Source organism: Synchiropus splendidus, chromosome 17 (genome assembly GCF_027744825.2).
Source record: "Synchiropus splendidus isolate RoL2022-P1 chromosome 17, RoL_Sspl_1.0, whole genome shotgun sequence".
NCBI lineage: Eukaryota > Metazoa > Chordata > Actinopteri > Syngnathiformes > Callionymidae > Synchiropus > Synchiropus splendidus.
The window spans coordinates 20,295,001-20,310,802 of record NC_071350.1 but is presented as its reverse complement, the minus strand read 5'-3'; the positions used below and the strand labels follow the sequence as shown (position 1 = coordinate 20,310,802).

The following is a 15,802-nucleotide window of genomic DNA, read 5'->3' as shown; positions in this document are numbered from 1 at the left end:
ATGACAAGCAGGAGGCTTCAATCCAGTGGCTGACCCTCACCCTGGTCCTTCTTCTCTCCCAGACCTCGGTGAAGGAGTTTGCTCAGAACCTGCTGGTGGCGAGAGACAGCCGTCTGTCAGAGTCAGGAACAAACTAGTTGTGGCAGCTGCTGCCGACAGACTGGAGCGGCTGCTCAGGAAGCCAGTGCCAGCGGTGGAGTCCCTGCTTGAGAGATGAGGAACAGCGCCTCCAGTGGAGCAGATAAGCATCTCTGGCCACCACCTGGTGACCACACTCTCTCTTCTCACAGACACTCCACCTTCGTCTCCAGCTGTTTTCAAGCCGTGACATCAAAGTGAACTATTCAGCTGAAAAAAACACCATTGTTCTGTTTGACCTTCAGTAGATCTGCAGCTGCAGCAGAGGATCAATGATCACGTCGAGCCGTGCGGTGACCTGGAGGGGACCCGGCAGGTGGCACCTGGATCGTGTTTGACCCTCAGAAGGAAACCAAACGCTGCACAGGCGCGCTTTAATTTAACGTCACACCCAGGCCTCCGTCTTCCGTCGCCTTGACAAACTCAGTCGTTCTGAAGTGGCTTTAAAAATAAGGAGGTCTGAGACGTTCCTTCACATCAAAGGACAGGCCTGCGGCTGCAGCAGCGGGGGGTCCCTCCACCAGGCTCAGGCCAGACGGGGCGAGGTCGCTGGCGGCGCGACGCCCGGCTGGCGCTCAGAGAAATGGGACGAGTGGCTGAAACTCAGTAATAACTGGGGTCAATAAGGTCCTGTTGAAACGCAACACGCAGTCAAGACGGTGCCAAATGACTCGTTCTGCTGTGGCCACAACAGAGAGAAGCTTTGCGCAGCGCCACTCTGACTCTGACTGAATTTCAAATCTCCATAACCACAGGGCTTTCATGGAAATGGAGACTTGAAGTCCATGTCACCCCGAGAAGATGAGCAGACTGGGCCTGAGCTTGGCAGCAACAGACTTGGCTTCTCTGTTTGAGTATAGGATCAGGGAGGCCCGGGACAGACCCGGGGAGCAGCTTCTCACGAGCCCTGGTGTGTCATCGGGCGGGAGGGAGGAGGCCCGGGACAGACCCGGGGCGTGGCTTCTCACGTGTGTCTCACCTGGACTCGGGTTGCTCCACACCACAGACGCATGTTGCGCGGCCGTGTTCTCTCATTAGCGCCGGCGCCGCCTGTCACACGGAGCCATTGTGTCTCCATGAAAGGCTTTTTGATTTCTTTCTTTCATGGCAACATCTTGGGGATTCGATTCACGGCCTCGGCTAATTTAGCCGCCACTCTGGCTTTGGTTTGGACACAAAAGCTCCTGATGAAACGGACTGACCTCACACTCCCCACATCCACGTCTCTGAGACTCTCATTACTGGGACGGAACATGAAGATACTTTGCAAATGGAGTCGGTGATGACAGCCAGACGTGGCGGCCATTGATGGGAGCCTCCACTCTGACGAGATTTTTCAGACAAATAACTGCAGCCGTCTGGATCCACCACGGAGACTTGGTGGGCTCCGAAGGTGCCTCTTCACCGCTCAGATCAGACCATGTGAAACCTAAAGCTGCGCGGAGAACCTCATCACGTCTGCAGGAGCGCTTCAGCCCTCAGAACCGCTCCTGACATGAGCCGGAGGGTTCCAGTTTGAGTTCTCTCTTCAGCAGAGAAGGAAGGAAGAACCAGGGTCAGAAGACCCGCCTGACCCCGGACCTCCCCGCCTGCCTGAAAACCACCTCACCCACACTCTTCCACTGGCTCACTGGCCACCTGGTCTGGATGTAACACGGTGATGTTCCGGAACATTTGCACCTGGCCGGGAATTTTGTGGTAAAGCTGCAGGCAAAGTGGAAGATGCAGCCAGTGGTCAGTGGGATCATCGTCCAGAGAGTTTCTCATTGATATCTGTGCCAGAATGATCCCAATAGAGACCTGGGGAGACGCTCTAGAATCCAAGCTCATGCTCCTCTGGAAATGGCAAACATGGACTCTACACCTCTTAAACCCCTAGAAAATAGGTCAAAATTGATTTAAAAAAAAAAGAGATTTGTCATTGGACCGATGACAAGAAAGTAGAGCAAACATAGATGAGCAACATTTCCAGTTTGGATCTTTGAGTGTGGCAGCAGTGCGAACACCTCTCATACCTGGCTACATGGAGGTGGAGGTGTGGTCTGGTGCTCTATTGTCTGAGTGTGGACTTTGGTGAAGGAGAGCTGCGTGAGGTCGGAGACTCCGCTCTCACAGACGCCTGGAGAAGTCCGACCTCCTGGGCCAGTGAAAACAGGCTCTTCCCTGCTGCTGAGGGCGACGCACCACACAGCTGTTTTCACAGCACAAAGAGAAGCAGCAGGGCGGAACCGTCAGAAGCAAAGGTGCGTGAGTCAGCCCCAGTTCAGGCTGGTTTCCAGCTGCTGCTGACTGATGTTGTCGCACGTGAACTTCCTCCAGGTGTTGTAGCTGGGATCCAGCCGAGTGTGAGGGAGGGCGACTCGCCGCTCTTCTCTGGACTCACTGGAGCGTCTCGGGGCCAGTTCCCACCGCCGGCTGCTGTCAGCGCAGGCTAACAGCAAGTGGCGTTGAGCTGAGGATTCTGGAGCGGAGGTCTTTGATCTGGCCCCAGGGCAGGGATTAGAACCAGAGGTGACGGAGCGTTTGTAGTCTGAGCCAGCACAAGCTGCCGGAGGAAATCACATCAGCACAAATGACGGCTCCACCTGGAGATCAGCGGGACGCTGCTCAGCACATGTTGCTCTGCTTCAGGCTTTGTTCGCCGCGGCTCTCGCACGACTGCACTTCTGACCCCGGCGAGAGGAACCCTGGCACGGCTCCATGTCCATGTGGCGCCCAGCTGCCGTCGCAGTGGCATCTCCCCTCCACTGCACCCCAGTGCTGTGGTCCACTTGAAAATGAATTAGAACATTTTATGATGATGCGTTCATTTACACTTCTGTCTTCTTTGTAGTTTTAATCAAATATACGAGTTTTATTTTACAATATTTAGACGTGGTTTTATTCTACTTATTTTATTCCGTTTTTCCAATTTTCTCAGCAGTTGGCATCAAGTGTATTTCCTTCTTTTCTTCTTTAGTGAATGTGATGAACATGACCTGCACCTGCTTCTGCTGCTGGTTGGACTTCTCCATGACAAATAAATATCTGTGCGCTGGTCACATGGTTTCATGTCACTTCACAAGGTTTTGCTTTGTTTACGTGTCAGTAGATTCAATATGGAAGCAAGAGTCATGAGTCAGTTCTATTGAATGGGTCCATATGCCGTGGGGAAGCCGGGCCTCAGGTCAGAGCCATCTGGACGACAGCAGATTATCCGCAGGCCATAATGAACGCAGGCCATCACTGGAAGCTCCTCAGCCGCGGCAGTCTCAGCTGCTGGAGCAGAAAGACAAACATGATCCAAGGCTGTAATAAGTTCCTTTTCAATAAGAAGGCTGAGTTGGTTTTTAATTCACAGCGCTCGCGCCGTTCGCCCTGAAGGACGAACAGCAATTTCTCTGCCTCTTTCTGCGGCGCTACCAGTTAATGTTTGCAAATTGGTTTCCCTTCAGCCACAGAAAACACCCGGCTTCGATCTGAGCAAATGTCCCTGCGTTCCAGTGACAAAAGTGCTGTTCAGCGTAAACCAGACACAGGGAGGAGAGACAGTCACGCAAGACTGATGTGGGACCAAAGGCTGGTGAGGCCAGCCACCTTGTATGGTTTGGAAACAGTGGCACTGAGGAGAAGACAGGAGGCAGAGCTGGAGGGAGCAGAGATGAAGATGCTGAGCTTCTCTCTGGGAGTGAGAGCAGGATGATGAGAGGATCAGAGGGACAGCACATGTGCTCAGGTCTTCAGGAGACCAAGTCAGAGAGGCTGGATGGAGATGGTTTGGACATGTACAGAGGAGAGAGAGAGAGAGAGAGAGAGCCAGTACATTGGTAGATGAAGATGTTGAGATGTTGGAAGTGCCAGGCAGAAGGTGGAGAGGAAGGCCACAGAGGAGATGGATGGAGGTGGTGAAGGAGGACATGAGGTCTGTAGGTTTGAGAGAAGAGGAAGCAGAGGACAGGGGGAGATGGAGGAAGATGATCCACTGAAGGTCAGAAGCCCACAGAGGAAGAAGAAGACGTTGGTGAGCAGGATCCTGTCTTTGGACCCGTGGGAGGAAACCTGAGTGCCTCGACTAAACTCAGCTTGATAAAGGAATCAAACCAAGGACCATCACGCTGCAGTCATCTACTCAGTTGTGAACCATCGTTGGTGCCTGTGTGAGGGTCACATCCCAGGACCCTCCCTGAGAAATGCTCTCCACAGTCCCACACGGCTCCGTTTGATGTGACTTTCTTCCTGCTGCTGGATCCAGTCCGAGCGGCGTCAAGCGGAGCCTGGAGAGAGCGTGTCTGCAGCTTCTGACTCCTTCACCTGCAGTCCGTGTGAGCCAGGCTCTCATGACCCGCTTCAGGTGGAGGAGCAGACGGCTGGGTCAAAGTTCACCGGCGGGTAATGGCGAAGAGCTGCCGGAGCGGACGCACGCTCTGCCGCACTCGCTGCATTGACAAGCATGAGATTGTGTTGAGGCACAAAAGAGGGCTCTTCCTTCACAGCAGCCTTGAACTGGGAGGAGAGTGAGCGTGTTCTTTTGTGCTTCTTTAGATGCTTCCTGCCGGTGGCAGACGATGTCAGGTCTGTCTGCTGCCAGGGCAGCTCTCATTGAAAACCAGAGCACAGCCGCTGATGCGGCGCACGCACCACAGCGCTGGCAGTCAACAAGGTTAAAACAGGCAGATGTGGACACGCAGTGTGCCAGTCCGACCACACACTTCACAGACATCCAGGCGAGATGTTCGCGGAACACGGCGGTGCAGTCACTGCAGAGAGGCGGCGCACGAATGAGGGTGATTTCAGTCTCATGTAATCCACCCTTCCACTCTGCGGCGGAGAGCCACATTTCAATTCAGATGGAAAGATGGGAGTGATGTGCGGCCAGCTGGAGGCCCGCTGCTGCCGAGGGGCGGCCTCAGACGGGTGACCGCCGTCCGAGCCACGGTCCGGCTGAAGCAGGCGGTGCAGGAAGTGAGCACACTGAGAGCAGGAGTCAGAAGGCAGGAGCGTCCATCTTGTTTAGGAAGAAACTGAAACTGTTTTCCTCATCCATAGAACCAGGGAGGCGAGGAGGAGAGTGCAGGCAGGGTGGAACAGGAGGAGCTGAAGAGTGACTCTGCTGCACAGGACAGACGTGAGTGCTGCCGTGAGCTGACAGGACGGCTGCAGGAAGAGGAGGAGGAGGAGGAGGATGGCCAGTGTCTCAGCAGCGTCTGGCCGGCGTGTATTCCTGCTGACTGACTTGTGGTGAGGGCTGTGAGTGAGCTGAGGTGAAGCACGTGCGCCCACTGGGCTGCAGCCAGCTCATGATCCACGCCACCACACGCTGTTACCAGTCGAGCCAGCGGTGGCAGCGGATCAGCCTGGTCCGTCGGAGCTTGTGAGGAGGCCTCAGTCCTCAGATGAATGCAGCCAGGCATCGTCCAGCGTGTGGAGCAGGAGCTTCATCATCAGACTGCAAAGGTGACCGGACGCTTGGAGACGTTTCATTTGGTTCCACCAAAGACTCAAACCAAGCATCCTTCAGCGACCGCTCCATCAGTCTCCTGGAATTCTCTTCATTTGCCTGACCTGATTCTTGGACCATGGTTGAGCCTCGCTATCACCTCCAAACAGACAGTGACATCAGCATTGATTCAGTGGCCTGGAATCAGGATTCCTTTCTTCCTAAAGTCCTGACTGGGCTCTAGACCCGTGATTCTTAACCACAGGGCCACCAGCGCCCCCTAGAGGAACGCTTTGGTGTTCCAGCCCTGTGGGCCGTGAGAGGCTGAGTCTGAACCCATGAGCCACGTATGGTGGCAGCAGTGAGTCAGTGAAGTGACTTGACAGCTGCACATCTGTGATAGTCACCAACTATGGAGAAGTTCTTGGAAAGAAACAATGATGAAGACAGTGGTGGCGCCCCCTACAGTACACACTGTTCACCTGTTGGATCATTTTATGGCGATACTTTCATTTACTTGTATCTTTTTTGGACTTGACTCTTCCTTGCTTCCTCCTGGAGCACTGAATGAAATGGATTGATCCATAGTGAGATCACGTTGGCTCCAGCATCACGGCGCTTCAGAGGAGATGAAGGACTGATGACTGTGACTCTCCAGTTGGATTGACTTCCACCTTTCCCCGGCTTCAGTGGAGAGTCAGCTGATCCGTATTCCAGCCTCATGGCTCCTCGGCCCCGGGCGCGGCATGGCTCTGCCGCGGGAAGCTCTCCGTCAGACTGGAGCGGTGTCTCCGAAGGACTCTGGGCCCAGTGGGCACGAGGAGAGTCAGGAGACGGTGGACGCCCGTCCGTCTTGCTCCGCACTGCTGCATGAGACAAGTTGGACTTGTCTTTGCATGAATAAGCTCCAGCGCCGTGGTGCTCCTCACGCAGGGTGAATGGTGAGTAACTGTTGCGAACAGCAAAGTCAGCCTCGGTTTATTATTCAAATGAGCCGCATGTATTATCCATAAAGGCTGAATGAATCACTGGAACCGCTCTGAATCCAAGCCTTTGTTCTTCTTGGCTGGAGAGTCCACAGCCACGGACTCAGTTGGACAGAACACAAATTCACTCATTCATTTTCTGATGACGCATCTTTCTCTTGCTCTGCCACTGTGTGTGTGTGTGTGTGTGTGTGTCTCACTTCGACTGTTGCTGTGCAGTCACGACGGGTCCCGCAACACCCAGAGCGGTCAAGACTATCATGATGAACGAACCCTGTGGACTCGGCACAAACACGTCAAACCAGGTTTGTAAGGAAGCGCATCTGTCCACAGGAAGCAGCTGCTGCAGCCATCTGAGCTCACGGCTCCTTGTCAATGTCTTGATGACTGACGTCACTGCGGAGCAGCTCCTTCTTTATTTCTCTCTCCTGGTTTTACCCAGCTGGTCTCAGAGTTTGGACTCGCCTTGTTCCGTTCCTATTCATGTCATAGTCTTCCACAGCGTCTTTCAACCCAAATCCACAGAAGTTCTTCCATGTTTACTTCCTCTTGCAACACAATTCAAACCAACGGATGCGGGCCGCGGTGCAACGCGCATGCGCACACGACACTCCTATCGTCAAAGCCGACAGCAACGAGAAAAACAAGTGCGCGATTTTTGGACGAGTTTTGCTCGTGTGACGCGCCGACCCTCGTCAGCTACCAGCGAGACGAGACGGTCCGTTTTGGATCCGAAATTGGCGAGTCGATATCGGCCTGGCGTGAAACGTCAGTGGGAGTTGTTTTCGTTCTAATGCATTTTTCCCCGTGTAAAAGTGGCTATACGGCGCACAGGATTTGCAATAGTAAAACCACAGCAGGTCATCAGGTCAGTGTCAGCTCAGTCTGTCAAGTCGGTTTAATGTCCAGCAGGGGTCAGTGTTCTGTGAGGCAGAGTCAACACAGCGTGTCATTGTGTGGAAACGCCTCATGACGCCTCATGTTCCCATCACTCGTCACGACTCGGCACTCTCTGTACGTGTGTTAAAGACCTCGGCGACGGCTGAGACAGATGTCACCGGGCGCTGGTCATGTGACCCCTGACAGGCATCAAATGCGTTCTGCACCAGTTCCTGCTCCGGACGGCTGCTGCTCTCACAACCATTAACTCATCATCATCATCCGGAGCAGGACACCAGCGGAGCCGACTCCGCAGCCTCGCGCCACGCAGGCTCTGGCTTGGCACTCTGGTTTCCTCCCTCGCTGCTACAGCACACCTGAAAGGTGACTCGATCGGGGGGTCCGGAGCAGGTCCGATGGTGACGGTGCTGCTCTCCCTGCCGAGCAGGTGCTGCTCTTTTTGGAAGATTGTGGAGCGTTGAATTGCGGACATCATCACTCTCCGTCTCTTAGCTCAGCAGTCCTCTGCATGGACGTCAGCTGTGGGCCAGGCTCGGCCCCCCGGACCTTGGCTTTGACACACGGCACTGTTGTGCATGTTTGTGTCGGCTGGCGACCTCTTGGATGCATGGATTCATGGATGGATGGATGGATGATGGACGGACGGATGGATGGATGGATGATAGATGGATGACGGACAGACGGACGGATGGATGATGGACGGATGGATGGATGGATGATAGATGGATGATGGACAGATTGATGGATGACAGACAGACGGACGGACGGATGCATAGACAGACGGACGGACGGACAGACCAACCGTCTCCTGGTCACATGACCTGCACAGATCTGGATGGTTCTTGTGTCGCTGTTGTCTCTAGAACCTGTTTCCTGTGAAGACGAGCCAGGAGAGGGAGACTGGTCCTGTCCTGCTCGGCTCTCCTCCACACACGGGCCCCGCTGAAGTGGCCCCTGAGGCGCCGTCACGCTTCCATCCTGCCACTGCAGCTGAAGCCTCTGGCAGCTCAACGGCGGCGGAAGAGCGGTGAACCAGGGCGGCGTCGCTGGCCGGGTTCATGCCCATCTGCTGATGGGCTGCAGCGGAGAGAGGGAGGTGTGAGGGGAGCCTGTGGTGGCCTGAGCTTCTCATCTGTCGTGCCAGTTCTTCTTCACTGCAGCAGCGTCTCTCGGGACCTGTTTCAAGTCGGAGGCCCGCAGGTGCCTCTGTGAAGATTCCACGCCGCAGCAAAAACAACAACAAACATCAGCACTTCTCCAAGGCTTTTTTCCCAAGATTCTGCCTCATTAAACCATGAGCTGTTTCCTTCTGCCTCTGAAGCTCACACAACTCCACAGCCCAGCGGTCCAGAGGATGTGGAGGGCTCGCTCCCAGCAGGGGGCGCTAACCCACAGAGACTGGAGGCCGATGCTTCAAGTGTCCCAGTCCATGTCCTGCGTGAAGAAGACACTTCACTTCAGAGGAGCGTCGCCACGTGTCGCCCATCCTCAGGGCTTGTTTCTGATGCCCGGATCGCTCTCATCCAAGCTCACGTCTGGTCGCAGAAAAGGCGAAGGTCGGTCCTCTCTGGTGGAGAGGAAGCCAAAAGCTTGAATTGCTCTCCTGGGATTTTTGTCACGTTTTTCCCCCGTCATTCCTGCATACGCCCCTTTTTCTAAGGGCAGCAGTTTCCAGAATCAACCATTCCTTACATTTAAAACCCCTTGTTATATCTATTTTAACGTGCAGAAACCAGAAGCACCAGCACCAAGCACCAACTTTCATGACCATAAATTCACTGCTGAAGCCTGAGGCTGCACTTCTGCAGGGCCACCGCCAGGTGTCAGTGTTTCCTCTTCAGTCAAAACCCTAATACTCGCAGTACACTGGGGAATTTTGGTGCGGCCCCGACTCCGCTGCTGCAACGCTAGCGAGGTTCAACACCGCGCTTCTGAGCGCTGTCAGTCTTGATGTGGGCTCCGCCCACAGAGCAAGGACACGCCCCCAACACTGTGCCGTCACTTTTGGACTCGCAAAAAAAAAAGACCTGTCATCGCAAAAAAAAGTTGAAAAATCTGAAAGAAACTTTTCAGTTCGTAAACACAATTTGAAAGGGAACAACTTTATATTACTAACTTGAATCAAATGATTAATTTTGACGATGTATTGAAAACCTTTTCAAATGCCATGTACATCTTTTTTTTTATTCAAACCTTAACAACAGGGCATCAAAACGTCATTTTTCAGAAAGATTTTTTTTTCGAATTCAATTTGTCTTTTAGTATTCCAGTCTGGATGGCAGGGCTCGGCCAGCTTCGTCTGGTGCGGAACGCTGATGCTCAGTCTGGCGCAGACCTCTCTCTGGTTGCATTCAGGACTGCTCTGACTTTCATGGAGCTGAGTCGCCCTCTGACGAACCACAGCGGGGTCCAGGCGCAGACACATGGTGGAGGAAGACACGGCACGATCAGCTCGTGACCAGACGGCGTCAGAGCTGGTCTCAGGCCAGGAGACAGGCTCAGGCCTGCAGCCGCTCACCTCCGCTTGACTCAAGGTTCCAGGTCCACACAGAGTCCCCTCATCAGGTCACAAGTCTTCAGCCAGCTGCAGGTGGTCTGAGTTGGTTTGGGTGTGATTGTTGCTGTGCATTCTGGGGCTTAACTGCACTGCAATATGGAAATATGCTGTACTCCAAACACGTGGTCAGTGGGCCCCTGTCAGGCCGTGGCAGAACAATAACTGGCCCCGGAGTCTGACCCCTCTGACTCGTCTGTGTCAGCACGTCCCCCTTGTCATGTGAGGTAAACGTGACAAGTATGTATGTTTTTGTTTTTGACCGACTCTTGACAAACTGAGCTTCTTCAGAACCTGTGTTCAGGACAGACTTTCGGACGGCGCCGTCGCCATCGAGTCATGATGAGAGACAACTGATGAGGATGAGGATGATGATGATGATGGTGGTGAAAAGTCACAGCAGCCATGTGGAGAGAAATCTGTGGAGATGTTGCGGCCAATTCCACCTCATCTCCTCTGAGACCTTTTCTGACATCAGAGGCGCCGTCACTTTGGTCTTCGCTGCACTGATCTGGAGGAGAACTTGCCAACTGCTCTCCGTGCAGAAGCTCAGCTGGGAGCAGCTGATGAATCTGGTCTTCCCAGTGAACTGCAGCAGGTTTAACAGCGTGTCTTCAGCGAGGACGTGACGTGTCTGCTCAGGTCGCTCTCCGACTTCTGAATTTCCTCTTCAGGTCAGAGGTCACTCTGATGGCAGATGAGCCAGGCTTCTTTCTCACTCTCACGACGTGCACGGTGAACGTGTCAGTTACGTGTTAACCTGGTTGTCTTTTGTGGAGAATTGCTCCCCACACGTGAGGATGAAGCGGACGCGCGCACACCGCACACACACACACACACACACACACACAGAGGCAGGTGTCGACTGGCTGTCTGCTGTCTGTGTGGCTTCCTGTTTGTCGCTCTGCGCCTCCTGCAGCCGTGTCTTTGTTCAGTCAGCGTGTGGGGAGCTCCACCATGGCCGGAGCATCTCTGGGCGCCGCCTTCTCGCTCCTGCTGCTGGCCTCCATGACACACGGTAATGCACGGTAATGAGTCGGCTCCCGGCAGGCTGGACTGAGCGCTGGCTGCTTCGCTCCACAGGGCTCCAGCATTTCTCCATGGAGGAGACGGAGGGTCAGAACGTTTCTCTGCGCTGCACCCTGGGCAACGTGACCGACCTGAAGGTTGTCAACATGGAGTGGAGCAAGAGAGAGAACCAGAGCCAGAAGCTGGCGCTCTTCGCCCCCCTGTACGGCTTCAACTACTTCAGCAGCGGCGTCAGGCTGCAGGTGGTCTACGGCGAAGCAGAGCAGGTGAGGGGCTCGCGCCTGCTGCTGCCGTCGGTGAAGGTGCGGGACAGCGGCCTCTACGTGTGCGACCTCACCACCTTCCCCGCAGGCTCCATCCGGGTGGAGACGGAGCTCAGAGTCAAAGGTGAGCAACAGCAGCTTTGGCAGAAGCCGCTCTGAGGCTTCCACGGCAGAGACTGGCCGTGGAAGATGACGCGGCACAGCTTTGGTCCGCCGGCACTTCCTGCCTCAGTAGACGCCTCTGACACGGCCAGTCGTGAGAGGATCTGCAGCTTTTCCCTCAGTCAGCACGGTGCCTCGAGAAGCTGCTCCAATGAACTCGCAGTTGACGGCACAGCCAAATCACTATATCATCAGCAGACATCATCAGCCAGAAGACTGTGGACAACTGTGGACGTGGTTTGTGTGAACAAGCTCCTCAGGAGTGGTCCGTGGCCCTGCCTCCCGCCTCTGTCACTGCGAGGTGCAGCCGCCGCCGTCGTCGTCGGGTCACGGCGCTGTAGAACACGAGGCGGGCCGGTCCACACAAGGGCTGCGATGCCATCCACATGCTGTAGAAGAGATGAGCTCTGCTCTGCAGATACTTCTCTTTATGTTGAACTCAAGAGCCGCCGGTCCCTCGGGGCCGGATTAACTAGAGGCCGGAGACAGGATGAGTTATGAAGCTGGAGCGGGCCAGAGAGGATCCTGGCTATTAGCAGACGCAGCTTTTCTACTGAGAAAAAAAAGCAATGAACACACAGCCAGAGGTTTTCTGTCGCAGCCTTGGGATTAGCGCAGCCGCTGGACTGAAGCCTTTTATCTGGCAGTGTGAGACTGGCTCCTGAAAGCGATGTCCAGCAGCGGCTTCACGCTGCTTCCTGTGGTGAGCTGAGGGCGCAGTCTGCTGGAGAGGTGAGGGACCTGCTGCTCTCCGAAGAGGGGCAGAAGAAAAAAGCTCTGGTCCACTTCGCATGGACTGGAGCTGCTTCGTGGCGCGCCGCTGTGTCGTTCCACGGTTCAGAAACATGAAACATGGAAGAGTCTCGTCACGTTTGTTTTACAGGGAAGCAGCGGAAACACGCTGCGTAACACGGAGCGTCTGGATGGCTCCACGCTGCTCTCACCACACCTTGACCACAGTGAGAGAGGTGACTGAGGATGGAGAAGGTTCTAGTCAGTGAAGTCAGAGATGATCCATGAATGGTCTGGTGGTAACTCTGTCCTCCTCATGCAGTGACAGCTGCAGATCACAGCAGTGAGAACAGTGAGTGTAGGGCGCAGCGTGGTTCACTGAAGCAACTCTGTCTGTCAGTGACATCAGCTGGTGATCAGCCTAATAAAGGAGAAAACACCTCAGCTATCAAACCCACGCACACAGCTGGGCTCAAGTCCGCATCCAACACCCGACTCAGTCGTGTTGACAGCTCGGACCTCTGAGAGAGCTTTGTCTCCAGACAGAGCCCAGAGTGTGAAAGTGCAGGAATTGTGGTGATTTCTCTCCAATTCAGGGTGGATTGTTTCTGTGCTGAGAGCGGATCAGCAGAGCGCAGCTCAGAGGGAAGGTTGCTCTCCGCCTGTCAGGTGCTGACTCCAGGGTCAGGACTGCAGACCGCCTCCCAGCCGCTGCCCCCTGAGCCCCTTCACACCCAACTGGGGAAAGTTGCAGTGTGACGAGCTTCATCCACAACCTTCATCCAGGCAACATCCGCCTCAAATCCAGCAGGAACTGGACACGAGCAACTGTTTTCCCTCGTCTCGCTGTGATCACTGCACTGTATTATGTATTATTCAACCTTGGGAAACCTGGGAAACAGTTTCTGTCCAAATATGGCGTCACAACACAAATATCTCTGCGCTGTAAACATGAGGACGACTGGTGGTTCACTTCCTCTTTTGGTTTTCCAGAGCTCACCGTCTGGTCCAGCACGGCGGATGACATCATCACGCCACCGACAGACGCACCAGCCAGGTGGACGACGAGCGGCGGCACCCATCACACCGTGATCACGACGACTGAGCACCGCGACTGGCACGACAGCACCCCCGGTGCCGTCAGTCTGACGGCAGCCACCGACGAGCGGGTGACGTTACGCGACAGCAGCAGCGACGGCGTCGACGTCCTGGGCTCCGTCAGCACCGCCGGAGCACAAGGCAACACCAGCATCAGCGCCGGGTCCGGTCCAACACTGGGACCTGCGGCCTCCCACACCGAGCCTCAGACGGACGGAGCAGCACCGGCGGACTTGAAGACGCCCAGCAGCCCGAGCGTCAAGACCAAGGAGGAAGGTCAGAGCCTCTGAGGGTTTCTTGTTCCGACCGTCAGGTGAAACCAAGGGCTGCTTCGCCTCACTGGACAGTTGCGGTGAACCCCGCCCTCAGGGTGTCTGGGTGCAGTGGGGTCAGAGCTGCGCTGCAGAGAGTCACACAGGTGTGAGACCTGTCCGTCCGTCTGTCTGTCAGCTGCGACCCACGCTAGCTCCACCTGCTGCTCTCTGTTCCGCGCGTTATCGTGACATTTGTCTGAGGTTTGCGCGGCTCTCAGCGTGTGAGACAATGCTGATGTGAGTTTCCTCCTCCGCGTGAGAACACAGCAGCAGGAAATGGAAACATCGCCGCGGTTTCGCGATCGGGGCTAGCGTTCCGCTAAGACAGCAGCGCTGGCCCAGTTTCTCTGCCTGACGGCTGACTGGCCTCCGCAGGTGCAGCCCACAGCCACTGGCTGCTGGTTCTGGTCCTGCTTCCTGTCCTGGCTTTGATGGCGGTGGCCGGGTTGATCTGCCGCAGACGCGTCCTGATGAAGAGGTGAGTTTGACCAGACCGTGGAGGAGGCGGGACCTCGCTCCCAACAGTTGTGTGTCGCTGCAGACTGGAGCAGCCGCCTCCTCCGCCTGTCAAGTACACAGCTGTGAGGCCAGAGTCCGTCCAGTGGCAGAGCTTCCCCGTGTCCAAGTGCAACTCCATCCAGGGTCCGGTGTGAGCGGACGCGCACTGTCCTGCTGCGGGATGGATCCTGGAGTCCTGTGTCCGCTCACAGATCAGCTCAGTCACGCCTGCGCCTTCCTTTCTAACTCTCTGAGTCCGGGGCCTGGAATGACTCCTGGAGCTGGAGCGTCAGATGCTACACAACGGCCATGGAAGGAGGCTCGCGGACCTGCTCCGGGGGGGTCGTGACCTTTGTCCAGCTGTCTGCAGAATAGCTCCAAAAGCTTCATTTAGGTCGGGCAAGTCTTATATACTGTATTATCGTCAACACACTGCGGTTCCTGTTTGGGCCACAGGGTTCAAACATGTCTCTGACCTCAGCATCATCGTCATGGAGCAGACTGCTGACCCGCTGGCCGGTCCTCTTTGTGCCTCTGTCTCTCTCAATAAAAGCGTGTCTCGTCTCTTGGCGTTTCTCTTTGACACACCACATCCCCTCCTCACGCTCCTGGCTGGCAGCTCATGTCTGCTGTTGAAGGTGAGCAGGACTCCACCTGGGCTCTGACTGCACGTCCTCTGCTCCAGTCTCACAACAGCGTCACACAACTCTTCACTCACATTCAAACCAGCTTTACACGACAAACCCAACGAACAAAGGCGAGCCCAGATTCACCCTGAGACACTCCAGCGTGGGGAGGAGGAGAGTCTCCTGCTGGACCTTCACGCCCACGTCATGTGGCCAGGGACAAGGTTTCTTCTCCACATTATGGGACCTCGAGTGGAGAAAGATGGAGGGATGGATGATGGACAGACAGACAGACAGACAGACAGACAGACAGACAGATAGATAGATAGATAGATAGATAGATAGATAGATAGATAGATAGACTGGTGGAAGGAATGTATGGATAGGTAAAAATGTATAGACAGATCATGTTATTTCGAGGATGTGGTGGGAAAGTGCAGCCACACACACGTCTGTTTGTTTGTCATCTATTTTTAGACGCGCTTCCTGTGTGGGGCTTGAAGGCCCCACACAGGAAGCGCTCACAAGTTCTTGCTGAGTCTGACTTGTTCCACAACTCGGCAAGACAAATCTGCTTCCGGTCTGAAAGAGTCTTCTGTCTGCTGTCACCTGATGAGTTCAGCTCCTCTTCCACGAACAACAGGCTTCTACAGAGGAAGTGAGCGTTGCGGTGAGGCGCTGGTTTGCTGCTAACATGGCCGTCGCCTCGGCGCGGCTCACGCCAGGCGAGTTTGCTTGCGTGGCTACATGAGCTGCTGGACTGTAGACAGCTGAGGCTCAGAGGTCAGGACCCTTCAGTCACGCCGCCGCCTGGAGGTGCGGCTGTGCGAGTGGGTTGAGCGCGTGTGGAGGTGTGCGGCTGCCATGGTGAGGATGGGCTCCTCCTCCTCTCCACAGAGGTGGGGGGCGAGTGGCGCGTCCTCCACTTCCTGCGCTCAGTCAGACGGGCTGCTGACTGAGGTGGCCTTCTCTCACAGACTGGACCCACGTGGTGACGTGTGCAGAGAGGAGCTCGTCTTCCCGTGTGATGACCGCCGCCGTCTGGCTCAGGACGATGGAGACGCAAGGTGAGTGGAGCCGCCGCCC

The 15,802-nt window shown here is 55.3% G+C and overlaps 2 protein-coding genes across 6 annotated transcripts in view; both read left to right on the top strand.

Moving 5' to 3' along the window:
- The first annotated feature begins 10,921 nt into the window (after nucleotides 1–10,921).
- Nucleotides 10,922–14,792, top strand: si:ch1073-15f19.2 (uncharacterized). The gene is made up of 5 exons (XM_053847235.1): nucleotides 10,922–11,012; nucleotides 11,078–11,410; nucleotides 13,174–13,554; nucleotides 13,968–14,070; nucleotides 14,134–14,792. The coding sequence occupies exons 1-5, from the start codon at nucleotides 10,952–10,954 to the stop codon at nucleotides 14,243–14,245; spliced, it is 990 nt and encodes a 329-aa protein (XP_053703210.1). The 5' UTR covers nucleotides 10,922–10,951; the 3' UTR covers nucleotides 14,246–14,792.
- Nucleotides 14,793–15,314: 522 nt separating this feature from the next.
- The window catches only part of LOC128748442 (uncharacterized), a 1,805-nt gene continuing 1,317 nt past the window's right edge, over nucleotides 15,315–15,802 (top strand). For 4 of the 5 annotated variants that reach the window (XM_053847241.1, XM_053847238.1, XM_053847240.1 and 1 more), the window contains exons 1-2: nucleotides 15,315–15,386; nucleotides 15,694–15,783. In XM_053847241.1, coding sequence (XP_053703216.1) covers nucleotides 15,329–15,386; nucleotides 15,694–15,783 — 148 coding nt within the window. In that variant the 5' untranslated portion in view covers nucleotides 15,315–15,328. Of the gene's footprint in view, nucleotides 15,584–15,693; nucleotides 15,784–15,802 lie in introns of all 5 variants that reach the window. The other variant, XM_053847242.1, reaches the window with a different exon arrangement.